The sequence below is a fragment of the Odontesthes bonariensis genome, chromosome 16 (genome assembly GCF_027942865.1).
Source record: "Odontesthes bonariensis isolate fOdoBon6 chromosome 16, fOdoBon6.hap1, whole genome shotgun sequence".
In the NCBI taxonomy this organism is placed as follows: domain Eukaryota; kingdom Metazoa; phylum Chordata; class Actinopteri; order Atheriniformes; family Atherinopsidae; genus Odontesthes; species Odontesthes bonariensis.
Window position 1 is genome coordinate 38,157,728 of NC_134521.1, and position 18,975 is coordinate 38,176,702.

At 41.0% G+C, this 18,975-nt stretch overlaps 1 protein-coding gene across 1 annotated transcript; it reads right to left on the reverse strand.

Moving 5' to 3' along the window:
• Positions 1-334: 334 nt before the first annotated feature.
• On the reverse strand, positions 335-18,588 carry LOC142401589 (microfibrillar-associated protein 3-like). The gene is made up of 3 exons (XM_075487057.1): positions 18,408-18,588; positions 17,479-17,773; positions 335-1,954 (listed from the first exon to the last, which is right to left on the reverse strand). The coding sequence occupies exons 2-3, from the start codon at positions 17,756-17,758 to the stop codon at positions 1,233-1,235; spliced, it is 1,002 nt and encodes a 333-aa protein (XP_075343172.1). The 5' UTR covers positions 17,759-17,773; positions 18,408-18,588; the 3' UTR covers positions 335-1,232.
• Positions 18,589-18,975: the final 387 nt, after the last annotated feature.

An 18,975-nucleotide genomic window follows, 5' to 3' on the forward strand; every position in this document is an offset into this window, starting at 1 on the left:
CTTGAGTTTGTCAACTTTACGCAGACACCGGAAGACTTTGCGGTTAGAAGGAAAGCTCGTTCAGATCTCTGAGACATAACAATGTTTCTCCAGGATCATCTGGACATATATGGCATATACATATGGTGTAATGATCCCTGGATAAGTGGGTATACTCTCAATTTTAGATAGAGTGACATGTAAGACTACTCTATTTATTTTACCCAAAAATCTGTCAGTAGTATTTACTCACTATTACAAAACTATCATGACCTGATCAGGTGCAGTTTGTAGGTGTTACTGGTCACACAAGCAGCCTGCATGAATGTAAAATATATTCAACATGAGGCAAACATGGTGTTTCAGGTCATTTTTCAGTATTTATTTAAATAAAATACTTAAAATCTTACAGAGGCTACAGTCCTCGCTGCAGCTGGCCCCGGTTCGAGTCCCGCACCGGACGGCCCTTTGCTGCATGTCTTCCCCATCTCTCTGCCCCCTGCTTCCTGTCTCTCTCAAACTGTCTATCCATTAAAGGCATAAAAAGTCCATAAAAATAAAAAATAAAAATAAAATACTTAAAATCTGAAGTTGACAATCATTCCCTTCCAAACATCAAAACCAAACAGATAAACTCAAAAGTGCACTGTCGTAACATTGAAACTAACTATTTAAATTTATTTAAACAACAATTATATGGCATACAATTGTGTTTTATATTTAACGGGGCCTAGTGCCGTGTATAAACATAGCTACTCTGTTATTGTACATTCAATACTAAGCTATTCAAATAATACACAGGTTAATATATTCATGTTTTTATTTTAAACATGTGCAAGGTACAGGGTGGCCGTGCCACTGCCATTTATAAACAAACATCTTGCATACAACACTGAGCTATTCAAATAATCCACAGATTTTAACTTTAAAATGCATGTAGATGGGACAATGAATCCTCAAACCATCTGTGGATGGCACACGTTTGCACACAATTTGTGAGAAAAAACTGTTTGAAAAAAAAAAAAAAAAAGAAATGTTAAAAATCGTCTAATCAACCAAAGATTTCGCGACCCCCCTGCAGTACCTCCGCGGACCCCCTGTTGAAGACCTCTGCTCTAAATCATAAAAAAAATTCTAAATTATAAAAAAACACAGAATTCTAAAATGACTTCTTGATCATTAAAAACTTTTTAATTGGACACCTTCCACTGCAGACATGTGTGGTGATACAAATGAGATTTGCCCTGAACATATCATATGTTGCCTTTATAAGATACTCCAGTTCCAGAGCTGAGGCAAGAGTGCTCCTCATATTCACAACTGCCCCTCTCTGTGTGGGACATTTTGACGTCATTGCTATCCCTAGAACAGTTCTCTAGTCTTTCACTAGACAGAGTTGCTGGACACAGCTCCTCTTTCTGTTCGAATTTGTAGCAGCAGTGTGGGCCCATAGCTTCACTATTCAATGGCGATGTCTCAGGGTTTACAGCATCAGATTCAGGGTTCACATCCTCCTCTGCAAACGTTCTGCAGTTACGGATGATGGGTGGCAAAGGGATGCTGCGTGCCAGCTCCTCGGTGTGCCGGGCAAACTCCATGGTCCTGGACTGCATGACTTTGGCAAGCTCCAATGTCTTAACTGAAGTGAGGATGGGGATGCGTTTGGCTATTTCAAATGCCTTCTGCAGCTTCTCTGTGCCCTCTGTGCGAAAGAACTCGTTGATGGCATTGTCTGTTTCCTTTAGATGGCTGCTGACCATGCACAGCCGCGTCACATTGAGGATCATGGTGATGGTAAAGGCCAGCAGACACACGATGATGTAGTAAAGTCCCAGACCACTGTGGGTGTAGGCAACACGCAGTGTGACTGTGTAGTTTTTAGTATTGGAAGCAACACAGGTGTAGCGGCCACGGTCTGCAAAGGAGACCCCAGTGATGTTCAGGGCGCTCTCCTCTGTGATCTGCCACTTCCCACCTGTAGTCAAAATGCATAACACACGAGAATTTTAAGAAATTGACATATGAGTTGTGTTTGTTTAATTGCAGAAAATTCTCAATTTCTAGTACAAGAAAGGTGACAGCCCTTATTATGTATTATTATGCATGAGTGGCAGCATGTTGAAGAGGCTCCAATCGTACTGTGTTGATCTTTACATCTTTGGATTCTACTTTATTCAGTAAATCACTCATTTTAAGAGATTTATTCGAATTGGCGTGAAAACGGTACTGCCTGAGTGATTTTTCAAGACTTTTATGATGAATAACCATGTCAACAGAGCAGTTAGTTGGCAGGAATATTGGAAAAGCAGAATTGTTTTTTTTCTTTTACATGACTATAAGATCATATACTGAAATCCAATGCTTCTCTACCCGGCTTTTAGGCATGTATATACATACAGACACAGCAGAAAAAGAGGCAAAAGTAAAGGAGATTCATACAAGTGTCTTGTTGACAACATCACTGGGTGCATGCCTATAGAGTTGGCAACACTGATTGGCAGTCACAGGATTGTAATAAACTTTCTCACATACATTTTCATTATTTGAAAATTCTTGTTGAATTAATTTCACAAGCTGCCATATGTAGAAGAACTGACAGCTACTGTACAAGACAGTTTCAGGAATAGTGTCAGGATCTTATCATTTCTTTGCATGTTTGATTTTAGATTCCTTTTTTTCTTTCACTGTACAAAGTACAGCAACATTTTGCACAGTTCTTGATGACGGGACAGAGCTGATTGCCTGAAGGGAGTTTAGGTTCTTCAGTGTCTGATATTGGTGTGTTGAACAAGTGTTGACACAACAGAGTGTGTTCAGATAGAGAATTCTTCAGCTTGGCTGCTACATACAATGATAGCAATAACCATACTCAACGACAGGTTATGATGATTAATGGGCAATAAAACAACTTACTGCAATATTATAATTTCCCTTTGGGATAACTAATATACTTTTTCATTTTCATTTAATTCTGAGTTTTTATTTCCTTCTTACAGATGATGTGGTCCTGTCAGCTTCATAAAAGGCAGACCTCCAGCAGGCATAAGGGTAGTTTGTAGCTAATTGTAAAACAGCTGGGGTTAGATTTAGCACCTCCAAGTGTGAAGGCATTTACACTTGGAGGTGCCTTACCCAGTTGGAAAAGAGCAGATTGCATACTTCAGGTTGAGTGAGTCACTCTTCACCTTAAGCAGAAGAGTATGAGCTGCATAAATTCAGACATGTACACCATCCTAAAACATGCTTATCGCTCTGTCTAGTTCACCTTATTCCAACCTACAGGCTGTGGGAGAAGGATGTCATGACATGCTCATGACTTCTGGCCTAGTTACATTCTGGGCCTTGTTGACTGGTTCATATGAATATTGTTGATAGTTAGAATGAGCGTGTTTATGATAAACTGCGAAAGCTAGGCGCCTCCAGAGAGGGCCACGTACACTTGTTATGATAAAACTGTATAAAAGGGTGTCACAAAATGAGCTCGTCGGACATTTTGTACATTCTGTATGCACATTTGCTGTGACGGTTTGTTCAATAAACTCCCCAATGGACGGCTGACCAACGCGGGATTCGACTCTAATTTCTCCACAACATAATGGTGACCCCGAATTCGTGAGATTTTGCATCTGGATCCCGGCGGAGCGTGTCCTCTGTGCCCCGACAACCGACATCAGCTGTAACAAGCCGGCAGGTGGGATTTTGTTCCTACCATTACGCAGTTGATCTCTGTTAGTGGAGCACAGCTGACGGCTTCTTCCGGCTTCCCCAAATTTAAAAGAACACAGGAGAGAGACGGATTCTGCACACGGTAAGCTCTTCCATTGTTTACTTCTGCGCAGGGGGGCTGCTGAAATTGTTTGGGAAATTTTGGGCCAAGAGGTGCCATATGTTTGAATTGGGATAAAATTGGGTAAACAGCAGCTTATGTGAGTTGTAAAGCAGACAGCTGTGGTCAGTTGGTCTGGCTTGTGTGGTTGTATCGTATTTTTGGGGTAAGTAAGAAGGACTATAGTCGCTGCGCTCCGGCCAATTGTGAATCGGATGAATTCAAACTGGATTAATTAATAGCTGTAAAGAAGCGGGTAGGTTGTTGAGCAACCATCAATGGTACCTCTTGCATTCTATCAGCCATCCTTCAATGCATTGGGGGGAGGAACACTGACGGGAGTACGGGGTACACTAGACTCATTAAACATACGTGAAAATTATTTTCACTAGTCAAGGAGTAAAACGAATACTGATAATTGATTGACTGGCGAACATTAAAGTTCAACGATTGAATCAATCAGGCTTTCAAAAAAAACTCTGAAATGAAAAAATCCAGTTCTATGAGGAGCACATTTTAAGTATATATGTTTATATCATTTTATATATCTGCTTAGAACTCTTTGGAGTTATCCGAGACCTCAGTATAAAGACATTTTGAGAAGAAAATTCAAATTCGTTTATGAAATTGGCCACAGGAGATTATTATTGAGAGGTCACAGCGAAGCTGATAAGTACACGTCAGCATTTGTTGCTTTGGTCAAGAAACCATATCACAAGGCTTGTAGGGAAAACACATTTTGTATTCCATATATTGCCGACACACACATCTCCTGAAAATTTAAAAGTCTAAATGAAAGAAATTGATAATTTAAAAATGTGAAGATTTGAACGGTGACTGACAAAACTTTGATCGACTGACTTGGTGTGAGTGCGTGGGACCGGTCTCTGTTTGTGTGTCAATGTGTGTGGAGTCCTGCTAGTTTGTGTGAATCAAGAAAGAGAAGAAAAGAAAAAAGGTTCTGACTCATATCATCCCTTGACTTTTGAGCATTCGTAGTATTTTAAGTTAAACTCAGATTTGCTTCATTGTTATAATTTGCTTAATTGTTATAGTTGCCACATTAATAACTTGGGGAGATAAGGTGTTGTTGCAGTAATGTGCTGTGAGTTTTAAACGCTGAGTGTTTATTTCTTTAAGATTCTGTATTTTCGTTGCGTGCATCTTGTTATTATTGAATACTGCTGTGATTGGTGTTAAGTTTCTAAAGTTCTATTCTCAACAGGCGAGTGAAGGTGTTTTGGCTTTCAGGGGGACAGAGGGTGCTGCGCGTTCACGAGGCTGGTGTGAAGGAGCGTGCTCTGTCCTTGAGAGTTTCCTGCTGCTGCAAATGTTCGTGTGTGATCACATTTTCTTTCCTTGTGTCTTCCAGGGGCACTTTATGGTTGAACTGTAATAATTATTAGTTTTCTTTAGGTAATGTGCTAATTGCGGAGTTGTTATCAGTCGAGTAATGAGGGTTTCGCAATTCTAGAGGAGAGTTTCTGTCTCTAGTCAAGTTGAATGTGACATTCCTGATAAAGAAAGTTTTTCGCTTATGCATTGTTTCTGTATCTTTTGATTTGTAGTTTCCCTGTCCACAGCGTGTTAAATTGTATTTCTTTCTCTTTCTTAACAAATGCCATTTCGAGGTGAAGAATAGTGCAACTGTTATTTCTGTGTTAAATTGTATTTCTTCTCTGTCCAGCTGAAAGTTTGTATTTCCTCCTTTTTCTCAACTTGTAACAAAAAGTGTGACAAACGCCATTTTGAGTTGGGGTGTGGTTCAATTGTTATGTCTGGTTCAATTGTTATGCTTGGGAGGAGTTAATAACAGTCTAGGAAGTAGATGTAATGGTGTGTTCATATTTGATTTGTTAGAAATTCACGTGGTTCATTGGAGGCAGGCTTAGAGGTGTGTTCATATTTTATTGGTTAGAAGTTACGTGTCTCAGACGTGTTTCATTGGAGATAGATTTAGAGGTGTGTTCAGATTTCATTGGTCAAAAAAAAAAAAAAATAAATAAATAAATAAATAAATAAATTTATTTCATTGGTCAGAATTGACGTAGCTGTGACGTACATTGGATCATCTGGATTGGTGGAGGACATTGTGTGTGGATTGGATCGGCAACATACGGATGTGAGCAAAAGTTGGGGCAACGCCTTTAGCCTGAGTCACTTCAAACAGAGTAAGCATTAACTGAGCTTTCGATTAGCAATAAATTAACATTGGGTAGCATTAGCAATACAGCAAGTATTGATTACCAATAATTAGTATTGATTAGCAATAACTAGCATTGTTTAGCATTGATTAGCGTTGATTAGCAATCAACAGTATTGATTAGCAATAACTAGCATTGATTAGCAATCACTAGCGTTGAATAGCATAATTAGCATTCAATTAGCATTGGTCAACAAGGAAGCTAGTATTGATTAGCAATAAGTAGCATTGATCAGCAATAGTTAGCATTGGTTAGCATTAGTAGCATTTGTTAGCATTTCGTTAGCATTTCGTTAGCCATAATTAGCATTGATCAGAAAGACATTTAGCATTGATTAGCAATAGCAATAAGGCAAATATTGGTTTAAATCTTAATTAGCAAGAGGTTAGCATTTATTAGCAACAGCTAGGAAGCTAACATCAATTGGCATTGGTTAGCAAACATTAACATTAGCAATAATAGTAACCGAACTCCAAACCGGAAGTCAAAAAGCTAAATGAGCCTAACATTGAATTAACATTGGTTTAATTTAAAAAAAAAAAAACCAACCTAGAGCATAAGCTTTCAAAGCTAATGTAGGCTAACCTTAACATTAGCATTGACAACATCCAATCCAATAATTAGCTGCATCTAAGCTAAATTTAGCCGAGCATTAAATTAGCATTGATTAGAGTTAAATAATTAGTTAATTTAAATTGACCTTCAAAAAAAAAAAAAAAAAAGGGGGGAATACGAATAATAAATAAGGAAAATTTAGAAAATAGATAAGTAAATAAAAATAAAAAGTCAAAAGTCAATAGAAGGGAACTAACTAGGTGAAACAATGGATGTAACACCAACAATAATCATCAGCGCCAAACATCCTGAACATTCCAAAGATATTAAAAAGATATCTCTAAAATGGGAAAAACGAACAAAAAATAACGTCTCACCCTGGCCAAAAGGTGGCACTTTTAATGGAGCTACCTGTAAGATTATGGAACAAAGGATTAAAGCTTACAAACCAAAGGACAAAAGCAAAAAGAGACAGGAAAAAAGAGAGCTTGAATTAAAAGTTTTACATTTCTTTGAAAATGCAGAGCTATTTCCAACACTGCCAGGAGCAGCAAACATACAAGGAGATTCTGAAATAAAAGATTATAAAATATCTCATGAACGTCCAGAACTACAAATAGCTACATCAAGCAGTCATGGAGCTCCTGAGCCAGACGCCATCTGTAATTCAGATCAGGCAAGGGGACAGCTCCCACAATACCAAAAATCACCAGAACTGGCACCTCCAGTTCAAAAGGCATCTTCTGAAGAACATAAGAGTCCAACAGCGTCAGCAGCGAGTTTGATAGAAATGACACAGGGACAGTATGTGCCGTGGCAGACGCTCGACCTGGCGGGGCTGGTTGCTCGATTGCCGGACATTCACACAGGTGCAAGTAGATGGATAAGAGCTTTTGAACAAGAGACTGTGCATAAACTGTTGTCTGTGGGACACATTAAGGTAGTGTGGGCACTGTGTTTTGGAACTTCTACCATGGAGGGCATTTTGAGACACAGTGAGAATGACTGGATGTTGAGCCACCGAGCTGATGGAACTGATTTTAATGCATATCGAGCTGCACTCTGGAGAGCGTTACGAGCTGAGTTTCCTGTGGGAGTGAACCTCGAAGCATTAAAGGGGGAGCCACTGTCAGGAACAGAGAGTCCGGTTGTGTACATTGCACAACAATTGAAGAAATGGACACAAGAGTCTGAGGAAGAAATCGAGAAGAGCCCAGCTTGGGTGACATTGTTCAGAGTTTCCATCAAAGAGGCTCTGCCTGCCCCAGTTCAGGGGCGGCTGGAGGATGTGGTGGGGTTGAATTCAATGTCACATGGACAATTCCGAGACCACGTGGGGCATGCAGTAAACAAATACAGAAAAGAACTGAAACGGAAGGAGCAGGAGGAGGATATGCAAAGGGAACTTGCACGGTTGCAGTTAGAAGAACTGCAAGCGAAGCAAGAAGTACAAGATGAGGCCATGACAGCGGGGGCCGCTGAACAGCCATTACAGGGGCAAGTCCATCGTCGACCCGGTCAAAGGTCAAGAAGAGGTGCACCTGGAGGACGAAGGTCCTCGGGGGCATGTTGGGCCTGTGGCGAGAGGGGACACTTTGTTTACAGCTGTCCGAGAGCACCGAGAAACCCGAGTGTTCGGCAGGACCGTGGCCAGTCCCTGCGGGGCGGAGCAAGTGGCCCGGCAGGTCCAAGGCGTTCCTCTGGCAGAGGAATCCCAGTATTGGTTTACATTGACATATAGAGGTAAGAAGTACACTTACATCGGACGTACTCAAGGTGTTTAAAAACCGCCCTCAGGTGTGTCATTATTACAAAACAAAACAAAGTTTTTAAGTTAAATGTGTCACGACTACTAAGTTTCTAAAACTTGAATTTAAATAGGTCACTGTTACTAGGACACAACAAAACAAAGTTTCTGAATTTAAAATTAAATGTGCCACTATTACGAAGTTCTAAAATTTGAACGGAACAAAGTTTCTAATTTAAATTTTAGCATTGATAGCCTAAATTAGAGTATCTATTTATCCCATAGGGAATTACTGATATCTCTCCATCCCACTTGGAGAGAGTAAGAAAAGCGCCATGTCCAAAATAAATAAATAAATATCTAATGAATAAATAAGTAAGATTAAAATACAACAAGTATGATCTTCTTTTGGGAGGATTATGCAATAAAATGCGCTTCCTCTGGAAGGAATCATGAAAGATCCAAAGATCAAAGGTTGAAAGCACAACTGGAGAGGACAACCGAGGCTAAGTTAGCCTTTGAAAATTTGAAACGAAATTAGCAAAAGTCATCCAAAACGGCCAACACTAGTCTATGAGAAGCCATTTTTCTTATATGTCTCCAATAAAAACCATAAGATTTCAGAACTAATAAATCAGAGTAGGTATATTGTGACTCAGGCAGGATGTTTGCAGGTTGTGCATCTTTTGACACGTTCAGATGTGAGAATACAGAAGGGTACTACATCGGGATCTGCGGATGTCATTCCACGTGAGTTTGAAGGAGAACCACATGAGCGTGTGTCAGAAGCTGTGAGATACATTAAACTGAGACCTGACTTAGGAGCAACTCCACTTGTTCAGGCTGATGTCACTTATGTTGTGCATGGTTCATGTTGTGAGATCATTTGGGTGATCATGCAGGTTTTGCAGTTGTGAAACAGGAAGGTGGAAAACTTTGTGACGGTGAAAGCTGAGAAGTGTGAACGGCCATGTTCGGCACAGTTGGCTGAACTGAAGGCATTAACGGAAGCATGTTGACTGGTGGAAGGTAAGGTTACGAATGTGTACACAGATTCTGCATATGCTCATGATATTTGGTATTTGTTTGAAGCAGTTTGGAAGCAGAGAGGGTTCAGGAGGTCAGACGGAAGTCCAGCGCGACAGGAGGTCCAAATGAAGGAGCGGATTGCAGTCATGAAAATTGAAAATTGGCAGTGATACAGTGTCAAATAATCGTAAAGGTAACAAAATGGTCGGTAAAGGTAATAACGTGGCTGATGAAGCAGCGAAAGTAGCATCAAAGTGCCAGCTTGCTGTTTTGGCACCAATGGTGTTACTGGAGCCAGAGGTCGCGCCATCACAAGGATATTGGTCATACATATTGGATAAATAGTCGTAAATTTTTTTGGTAAGAGAATTGATTCATCTGTTTATCATTCCATCAGAGATTAGCTCAAATAATGGTTGAGAGGTTGTTTAGAAAAGTGCAAGAGGCATTCTGCAGCAGCTGCGAATCAAGCAGCGCTGTGGGGCCGTTTATCATCCACAGAGTTAAGGGATGGTTGAGAGAATCAATGGAACCTGGAAAGTGAAATTGAATTGAATCTGTGCTTCAACTAAACTAACTAGATGCTTTGCCGCTTGCACTAATGAGCTTTCGTATGCAGACTCATAGAGTCATGCACTAACACCGCATAAAATGCTAACGGGTCGACCCATGCCGGCACCTCAGTTCCCACTTGAGCAGGTGCAAACAGAGTTGAAAGCTTACATGAGGCAACTAACTGCAATCCACAGAACAATCTATCTACAGGAGGAGTTCAGAGACTCGAGTCTCAAACAGCTGGTTGAGAGGCCAGTGGTGCCAGGCGACCAGGTGCACATCGAAGTGTTCCGAAGGAAGTGGCTTGTGCCAAGACGGAAAGGACCGTACACAATGGTGCGAGCAACATCAACAGCAGTTCAAGTGGAAGGTAGCAACACATGGTACCATTTGAATCACTGCACTAAGGTTCGGGCTAAAGACACAGTCGGAGTTATGTCCGAGGGAAAGGATGAACAAAAGGAAGAGGTTAAGATTTCTGACACTGTGAGCATCCAGGTGTGGGTGTTGGCCGACAGCATGGGCTCAGGGGAACGAAGCCTGGAGATGTTGGACGGGATCCCGCAGACAGGAGAGGCTGGAAGGGTCCCGTGATGAAGCCACCCCGCAGGGAAGTAGCCAGCCTGGGTCAGATGAGTATGATGCAACAATACACACCCACTCAGACCATGCCACGCCACGAACTTTGCCAGCAATACACACTAGAGCTAGTCGTGAAGAGGTATCTGCTAAGCTTGAATTTAAGTTCATGGAGTAAACGATTTGAGGAGGGGTGGATCATGGGTCCGGTGGAGGAGACGACCAAATCACCGCCTCTGGACGCCACGACAAAGGGGCAATCTGGTAAGATCATGTCAGATCGGGTCAGAAGTAGTTGTTCACAATGGTTGTAAGAATAGAAAGATTTTTTGGGGAAGTCTAGGGGGATTTGATACCATTAGCACTACAGGACAGAATAATCATGTTAATCAAAGAACAGACGGAGTGTACATGCACAGGTAGAGTCAGGAAAACAGTGTAACTGTGGAAGAGGGTTTAAGGCAGCACAGAATATGTGGTATAGATGGGCATGGTACACTACGAGAGAACTGACAGCGACGGAGTGTCTCATATGCGCAGACGCTCCAGGAGCATTGCCTGTTGTTGTTCCAGAGCCACACACCTTCAGAGACGGTGCAGTGGTCCAGCAACGGGAATGCAGAGAAGGTAGGTTCACATCGGCAGAGGATAAATGGTTATTGTTTCCTATGTGGGGTATTAAGTGCAGATTGATGTTTGGGCCAAATAAATTACATAGTTATTTTCAAAATAAGGGAGGGCCACAAATTGGAGTCTTCTTGTGCTGAATTTAATCTGAGTACATCACAGGATGGGCCTCCCACTGATTATAGAGTAGATTACGATGGTGAGTTTGAATGCTTTTGGAACTCGCGTAGGTAGTACTACTGTTAAATGAAAACAAGATTTATTGGGATTTATTTATTTGGATCAAAATGTGAAAATATAGAAATGATCATTTTAACTCTATATCTTTTTGGGGATCAGACACACCCAGTGGCTGAGAGTTACTGGATGTGTGGAGATGATGTTTTGTTAAATGTGCTACCCAACAGGGAGATAGGTTTTTGGGCACTGGTGAGGAGGAACACATCAGTTGTGTTAGTGTATGACAAGGTAAAAGAGATGCGAGGTTTGGTTGTGGAAAAAGGGAGAGTTAAAAGATCTAGTGATGGCTACATCAGGGATAAGCACGTTTACTTGGATGCAATAGGGCAGCCGAGAGGGATTCCTTTGAGCTCAAAGCACGCAGGGAGGTTGCAGCTGGATTTGAGGCTGGTTTGCAGGGGATCATATTTAACAAAATGGGGAATGGACTAATTACATATAATACAACCAACAGGGAATTCTTAGCTACACGAGTGAAGGGTTTGCAGGCTTTGGAGAACAACTACATGAGACGAGTATGATGGCTTGGTAGAACAGACAAGTTTTAGAATGGATATTAGAAGGGAAAATTGGTGTTTGCCAGATGGTTGGGGAAAATGTTGTACATTTATACCCGGGAACACTGCAGCTGATAGAACGTTTACAACGGCCGGGAAGGAGTTCAGAGAACGGAGAGAGGAGCTGACGTGTGATGCTGGTGGAGGTGAACGGTGGTGGACTGGTCTGTTTGGGATTTTGGGAGAAGGGGGAGCGATGACAGTTAAGGCGGGAATAGCAATATTGCTGATAGTGAGAATGGTTTCCCTATTGGGGTGTTGCATTATACCCATTCTGAGAAGGTGTTTGCTGCAAGTGATGTTCAAACAAACAGTGGAAGGAATCAGGAGGCAGCTGACCTTGCGAGACCAGGTCTGAGGACCAACGCATGGGAAGAGCGGGTCAACGAATGAAGGTTACCAACGGACGGTTCACAAGTTTCTTTCTTCGAGGGTGGAACCAAGTATAGTCTGACAGGGAGAGGAGATGCTGAAGATCTCTTTGATTGGGAGTGACGTACTGGCGACCTCTCCTCCCAGAGTTAGCTTAGCAGTTCCAGACCCAGCCGGACGGATGGTCGGCCAGAAGCAGATGACACCAGAGTACAGGAGATGGGACGGGACTGGAGGAGCTGCATTACATTGCATTTTATTACTATTGTTGTGTGATAATCCATAATTTTATGTATTGTACTTGATACAAAACGGTGATTAACTGATTTGAAGGTGGTGTATTCAGTTTATGTGTATTATCAATCAAAACTGATCACTGATATGTCCATTGCCAATTGTGTCAGTCAACTGTTCGGAGTGCGACCTTGGTAAAGTGGTCGGTCGCCAAGTGGGGGGGGGCCGTAGGTGAATTTTCCCAAGATAAGAACATGAGTTACGAAAGTAGCAGCCGGTGGGTTTTTCGCACCTATGCACTGCGAACAGTGGACAAGTGTGATGGCAATGTAAAACTTGTAGTGTTGTTGAAACCAATATCGTGTAATTTAATCTAATCATTTAATGTGATTCGAGTAGACACATATATATATTCCTTTTCATTTATTCAAAATGGTTCCGTTGATTGATATTGTAGAATTATTAGAATAATTTAGTGTTGATTATGTTAATTAATTCTTAATTAACTATGTGGGATGATTTTCTTTCATTTTAGATTATTTCTTTATTAAATCACTGATAAGTGATTTCAGGGGGGACTATGTGGGAGAAGGATGTCATGACATGCTCATGACTTCTGGCCTAGTTACATCCTGGGCCTTGTTGACTGGTTCATATGAATATTGTTGATAGTTAGAATGAGCGTGTTTATGATAAACTGCGAAAGCTAGGCGCCTCCAGAAAGGGCCACGTACACTTGTTATGATAAAACGGTATAAAAGGGGTGTCACAAAATGAGCTCGTCGGACATTTTGTACATTCTGTATGCACATTTGCTGTGACAGTTTGTTCAATAAACTCCCCAATGGACGGCTGACCAACGCGGGATTCGACTCTAATTTCTCCACAACAAGGCGGAAACTAAAACCTGCTAAGCCTGTTGTGAAAACAGTGACGAAGTGGACTAGGGAGGCTAAACAGGAACTCCAGGGCTGTTCTCACTTCACTGACTGGAGTTTTTTTAAAGCTGCGGCCACCAACCTCAATGAACTAACAGTCACTGGGACATCGTACATCAGCTTTTGTGAGGTTGTATGTACAGTGCACAGTGAAAATGAGTACACCCCTGTTGAAAAGTAACATTTTGAACAATATTTTAATACACACACAAGTTATTCCCAAAACGTGCATAGAGTAAGTTTAATACAACATCTGTTCAGCTTACAACAGAAAAGAAAGGTCAATAATATAACTTAAATGACCTATTTGTCCATTTTTGTGAAATTATGCTGGTGCAAAAGTGAGTACACCCCTATGTTAAACTCCCTGAGAATGGGCCGTGTTGGCCCGAAATGTCATGAAATGAAAAGGCATTAAAAGGGAGGTCATCGTTGTGCGTTTCATCCTTGCCTTACATTGAAATTTTACATTTTGAGTCTGCACCAGGCTAAAAGAGACGTGTGTGAGATTTGACTGAAATCCTATGGAGAGTATCATGATCTGCTTCAGTAGTCACAGTACATGTTGACAAGCATGTTTCTTTTGGTGAAATTCAGCTTCCTACTGTTGATGGCATCCATACAGCCCCAAACCATGTCACTCCCACTACTATGCTTGACTTTAAGCATGGGGCACTTTTCTTTGTACAAATCACTTTTTACCACCACACAGGCTTGACACCATCGAAAGCAAATTTGTTTATCATTGTCTCATCAGAGACAAACAAACTAAGGATATGGATTGCTGGAACCATGTCCTGTGATCTGATGACACCAAGATGAACAAATTTGCTTTAGATGGTGTCAAGCCTGTGTGGTGGTAAAAAGTGATTTGTACAAAGAAAAGTGCCCCATGCTTAAAGTCAAGCATAGTAGTGGGAGTGACATGGTTTGGGGCTGTATGGATGCCATCAACAGTAGGAAGCTGAATTTCACCAAAAGAAACATGCTTGTCAACATGTACTGTGACTACTGAAGCAGATCATGATACTCTCCATAGGATTTCAGTCAAATCTCACACACGTCTCTTTTAGCCTGGTGCAGACTCAAAATGTAAAATTTCAATGTAAGGCAAGGATGAAACGCACAACGATGACCTCCCTTTTAATGCCTTTTCATTTCATGACATTTCGGGCCAACACGGCCCATTCTCAGGGAGTTTAACATAGGGGTGTACTCACTTTTGTACCAGCATAATTTCACAAAAATGGACAAATAGGTCATTTAAGTTATATTATTGACCTTTCTTTTCTGTTGTAAGCTGAACAGATGTTGTATTAAACTTACTCTATGCACGTTTTGGGAATAACTTGTGTGTGTATTAAAATATTGTTCAAAATGTTACTTTTCAACAGGGGTGTACTCATTTTCACTGTGCACTGTATATTAACAAAGACATTTCACACATACAGCAACAACAAACCCTGGTTCACCCCCAAACTCAGACACTTCTGTGGGGACAGAGCCCTGTACAAACAAGCCAGGAACAAAGAGAGTGAACCCTGAAAAGCTGAGGAACAACTTCTCTGCTAACAATCCACCGTCGGTGTGGAGAGGCCTGCTGGATATCACCAACTACAGACTATCCTCACAAGTGACCTGCTGACCCTGCAGTTTGCCTACCGGGCAAACAGATCAGTGGACGATGCAGTTAACATGGCTCTGCATTACATCTGCAGCATTTGGATCGTCCTGGGTCTTATGCACGGATCCTGTTTGTGGACTTCAGCTCAGCTTCCATCATCCCTCAGACCCTCTGCTCAAGACTGTCTCAGCTCACTGTGCCACCTGTAAGTGATCTACAGCCCGGCAGGAGCCAGCAGGTAAGGCTGGGACACTTCACCTCAGTTCAGACCATCAGTACCGGTGCCTCCCAGGGATGGGCCCTCTCTTCACTACTCTTCTCTCTCTACACCAATGACTGCTCCTCCCTTTGTGAAGCTGCTTAACTTTGCTGGCGTCACCTCTGTCATCGGTCTTATACGTGACGGAGACGAGTCAGCATGTGACAGCAAGTGGATCAGCTGGTGCTCCGGTGCAGTCAGAACAATCTGAACACACTCAAGTCGGTAGAGATGTTTTTGTGGATTTTAGGAGACATCCCCCATCTCTGCCCCCCCTCACAGTCCTCAGCAGCCCTGTGGCCATGGTGGAGAGCTTCAGATTCCTGATCATCTCTCAGGATCTGAAGTGGGAACTGAACATCATCTCCATCCTGAAAAAGGCCCAGCAGCAGATGTACTGATGAGGAAACTTGGTCTGCCCCAGGAGCTGCTGCTGCAGTTCTACACTGACTCATCGAGTCCGTCCTGTGCACCTCCATCACTGTTTGCTTCGGAGCTGCAACCAAGAAGGACAGAACCAGACTGCTGCGTACTGTTAGGACTGCAGAGCACATAATCGCAGCCCCTCTGCCCTCTATCCAGGATCTGTACTGCTCCAGAACTTGGAAGAGGGGAGGGAACATCATGGAAGACCCCTCTAACATAGTCTATGAACTGCTTCTGTCTGGCAGGCGCCTCAGAGTCCTCCAGACCAGAACTAACAGGCACTGAAGCAGCTTCTTCCCCACAGCAGTCACCTTAGTGAACAGTTGAAAAACACTGGTTCATTTTACAGTTTTTATGTATAAATATAAAAAAATGTATTTCCTTTTTTATATTATTTATGACAAGGGCATGTGAGAGACAACAAATCAAAGAATTCCTTGTATGTGTCTACGTACTTGGTGAAATAAAGCAAAGGAAATGTTTTGGCGTAGTCTGTGATTTGTTTTGTGTCGGGGACTTCCCAAACTGAAGTCATTGGTCCTTGGATCAAACTGGACTTTATTCATAAAGACTGCTCGCCCACTCTCCTTCTAGCCAGACCTGCCAGGTTCTGTTGTGATAATATTTAAAAGTAAGGATAACTTTAGTTGAGTTTATGTTAGTTGTGATCTTGCATGCAAGCTAATCATCCTGCTTTTGTTTGACCTGGTATATTAAACATAAGTCACACACTAACATTTGAAGTCTTTGTGAATCAGAACTGGACACAGACGGCTTTAAATGTCCCACTTTGCATCGTCTCTCTGTCATGCTGTAGCATGTTGGCATTTCGCTTTCCCATCGTGCTCACATGTGAGCTACATGTCTGCTGTTGCTTCTCTGGCTAACACCTGACTTAGTGAGCACATGGTCACGGCCGCCCGCCATCATGTGATCTCCTCACCATCAAATGATCGCAGCTGCCAATCCGTCTCATGGTCACTCCCTCATCTCTCATAGACACAGACAGACTAATGGTAGTTTAAACAACAGCGTTTATGGCTGGAAGTATCAACGATTTAATCATTGTGCCAACTGTAAAAAATTCTATTGTACTGGTTTAAGGAAGAAGTTGTTTGTGGTCATTGCACATGTTTACTGTAATAACTACGAGCTGCGAAGATCAATGCTCAGATTTTAGCCTTCACATCTGTTCCAGATTGACACGTATAGGCCAACATATTCTGAGACTGATAATAGGTTTTAGTTATTGGCTTCTGACTTTCATAGGTTATAACTTTCATTTATAATTTTACTGAATACTATTAACTGTCGCTGGTGAGGGAGAAGGAAGTCTCCTCTCTTTGTTCAACCCAGTCCCAGATGAGCAGCAGCAGATGGTCGAATGAAAAAAAAAAACATGAATTTATTTTCATTATCAAAGTTCAAAAAGCATGTTTTGTATGTCTAATATTGCGGGACAGAAGCAACTTCAACTTACGTATTAAGGGTGATTAAATAAAATCCCCAAAACACAAGAGTTTACATTTTCAATGACGAATTGAATGACTTTTTCTTTTTTAAATTCAGAGAGATGTATATGTCAAGGAAGACAACTGCCACTGATGATGATGATGAGAGCTTTTTAAGCCATCATCTGTTCATTAGAATTAGTTACAGTCACACATAGTTTGGTGTCTGAACTGTTCCCACAGCCACATAATGCCATAAAAACTTCTTCATCCTACCTGCTCCATCTTCCAGCAGATGTCCTTTGGAGTTATACCATTTAATGTCCTCGTGTCTTACAGTTATGTTGCACTCAATTAGTATGCTGGACCCCTCCTTCACCATAATGTCCTTGCTGGATGGGAAGGTGGTCATCTGCAGGGATGCAGCTGCCTCTGATTCATTATGAGCTCCATCTGCTGTGCAGCCACTAAGCAGCAGGACTACAAAAAGCATGCATGATGGGCATTTATCCTGAGGTGGTAACATGTTGAGAGGAGTTATGACATCAGTTAACATTCAGACGAGACAAACCTGCAAAACAGGAAGAGTCAGTGGTTATGGCTAATGTTGCAAAGGTGACTGTTGACTTACTTTTTAATTTGGTCCATATTTGCTCCTGTAATCTTTAATAAGCCTTGGTTTATCAATTACACATTTAGTTTTTTTGTTTAAAATATGGATACTTTGTATGCGACTGGGAATACTAAAAAAGAATTAAAAATACCAATCCTTTTTTATCTTAACATGAAGGCCAAGATTTTACCTAAATCTTGCTTGTTTTTTACTTCTAATCTCAAATCTTGAAATATAAAATATTTTAATAATTACAAGAACTTTTAACACCCTTGATTTAATTGTCGTTTCTTTTTCTTACAGCATTTAGTTTTCACAGAGATTAAGCATCATGATGGGATGTATTTATTCCAGTTAAAAACCAATGAAAACATGAGTTACAGCACTTTTCTCCAGAAAACAGAGAAACCAACTGGAACTTTTACAGTGCTGAAAAGCACTAACCTTTTCCTGTGCAAGAAATAAAACTATTTATTTATTATTTAAAATGATTAAATAATAAATTCTTCTTTCCAAGAATATAGAATTAGAAAGGTTGTCCAGCACATATGCCTTAGTTATATAACAAAGGATTTTAAGCAAACCTTCTCACCTTCTGCAGATCAAAACAACGAATCCTCCACAGAATGATACACCTCTGAATCTACAGTTTCATATTTTATATGAAACAAAACACACAATCCGAACGAAGACTGAACTTCTTTTAGGTTTCTTGGTGGTTCATTAACTTCCTGGTTAGAGCACGAGAGCTCTGGTAAGGTTGAGTGGGCGTGGTTCACACGACACGGGTGCGGCACGTGAATCCTTATGATGATAATAATAATAGCATTTAACATAATGATAATATACCTTACATAAGACACAAAGAAATGTTTACTAAAACCAAAAGTAGTCATTGCTGACAGAACTAGATCAAATGTACTTTCTATTATATATACAAATCTGTTGCTGTGATATTCTGATTATGTTTAAGTTGGCTATTCATTGATTAATCACATTTCTATCTATGTTTTGTTAGAAAGAAAGACATATTACATATTTTGAATAAGATATCAACAATTAATACAAGACCAGTAATATAATTTGTTTCTAACCCTTTTAAATTGCTGTTTCCTAAACATTCAAATCATTTTCGCGTTGCCATAAGTCCACTTTCTGTT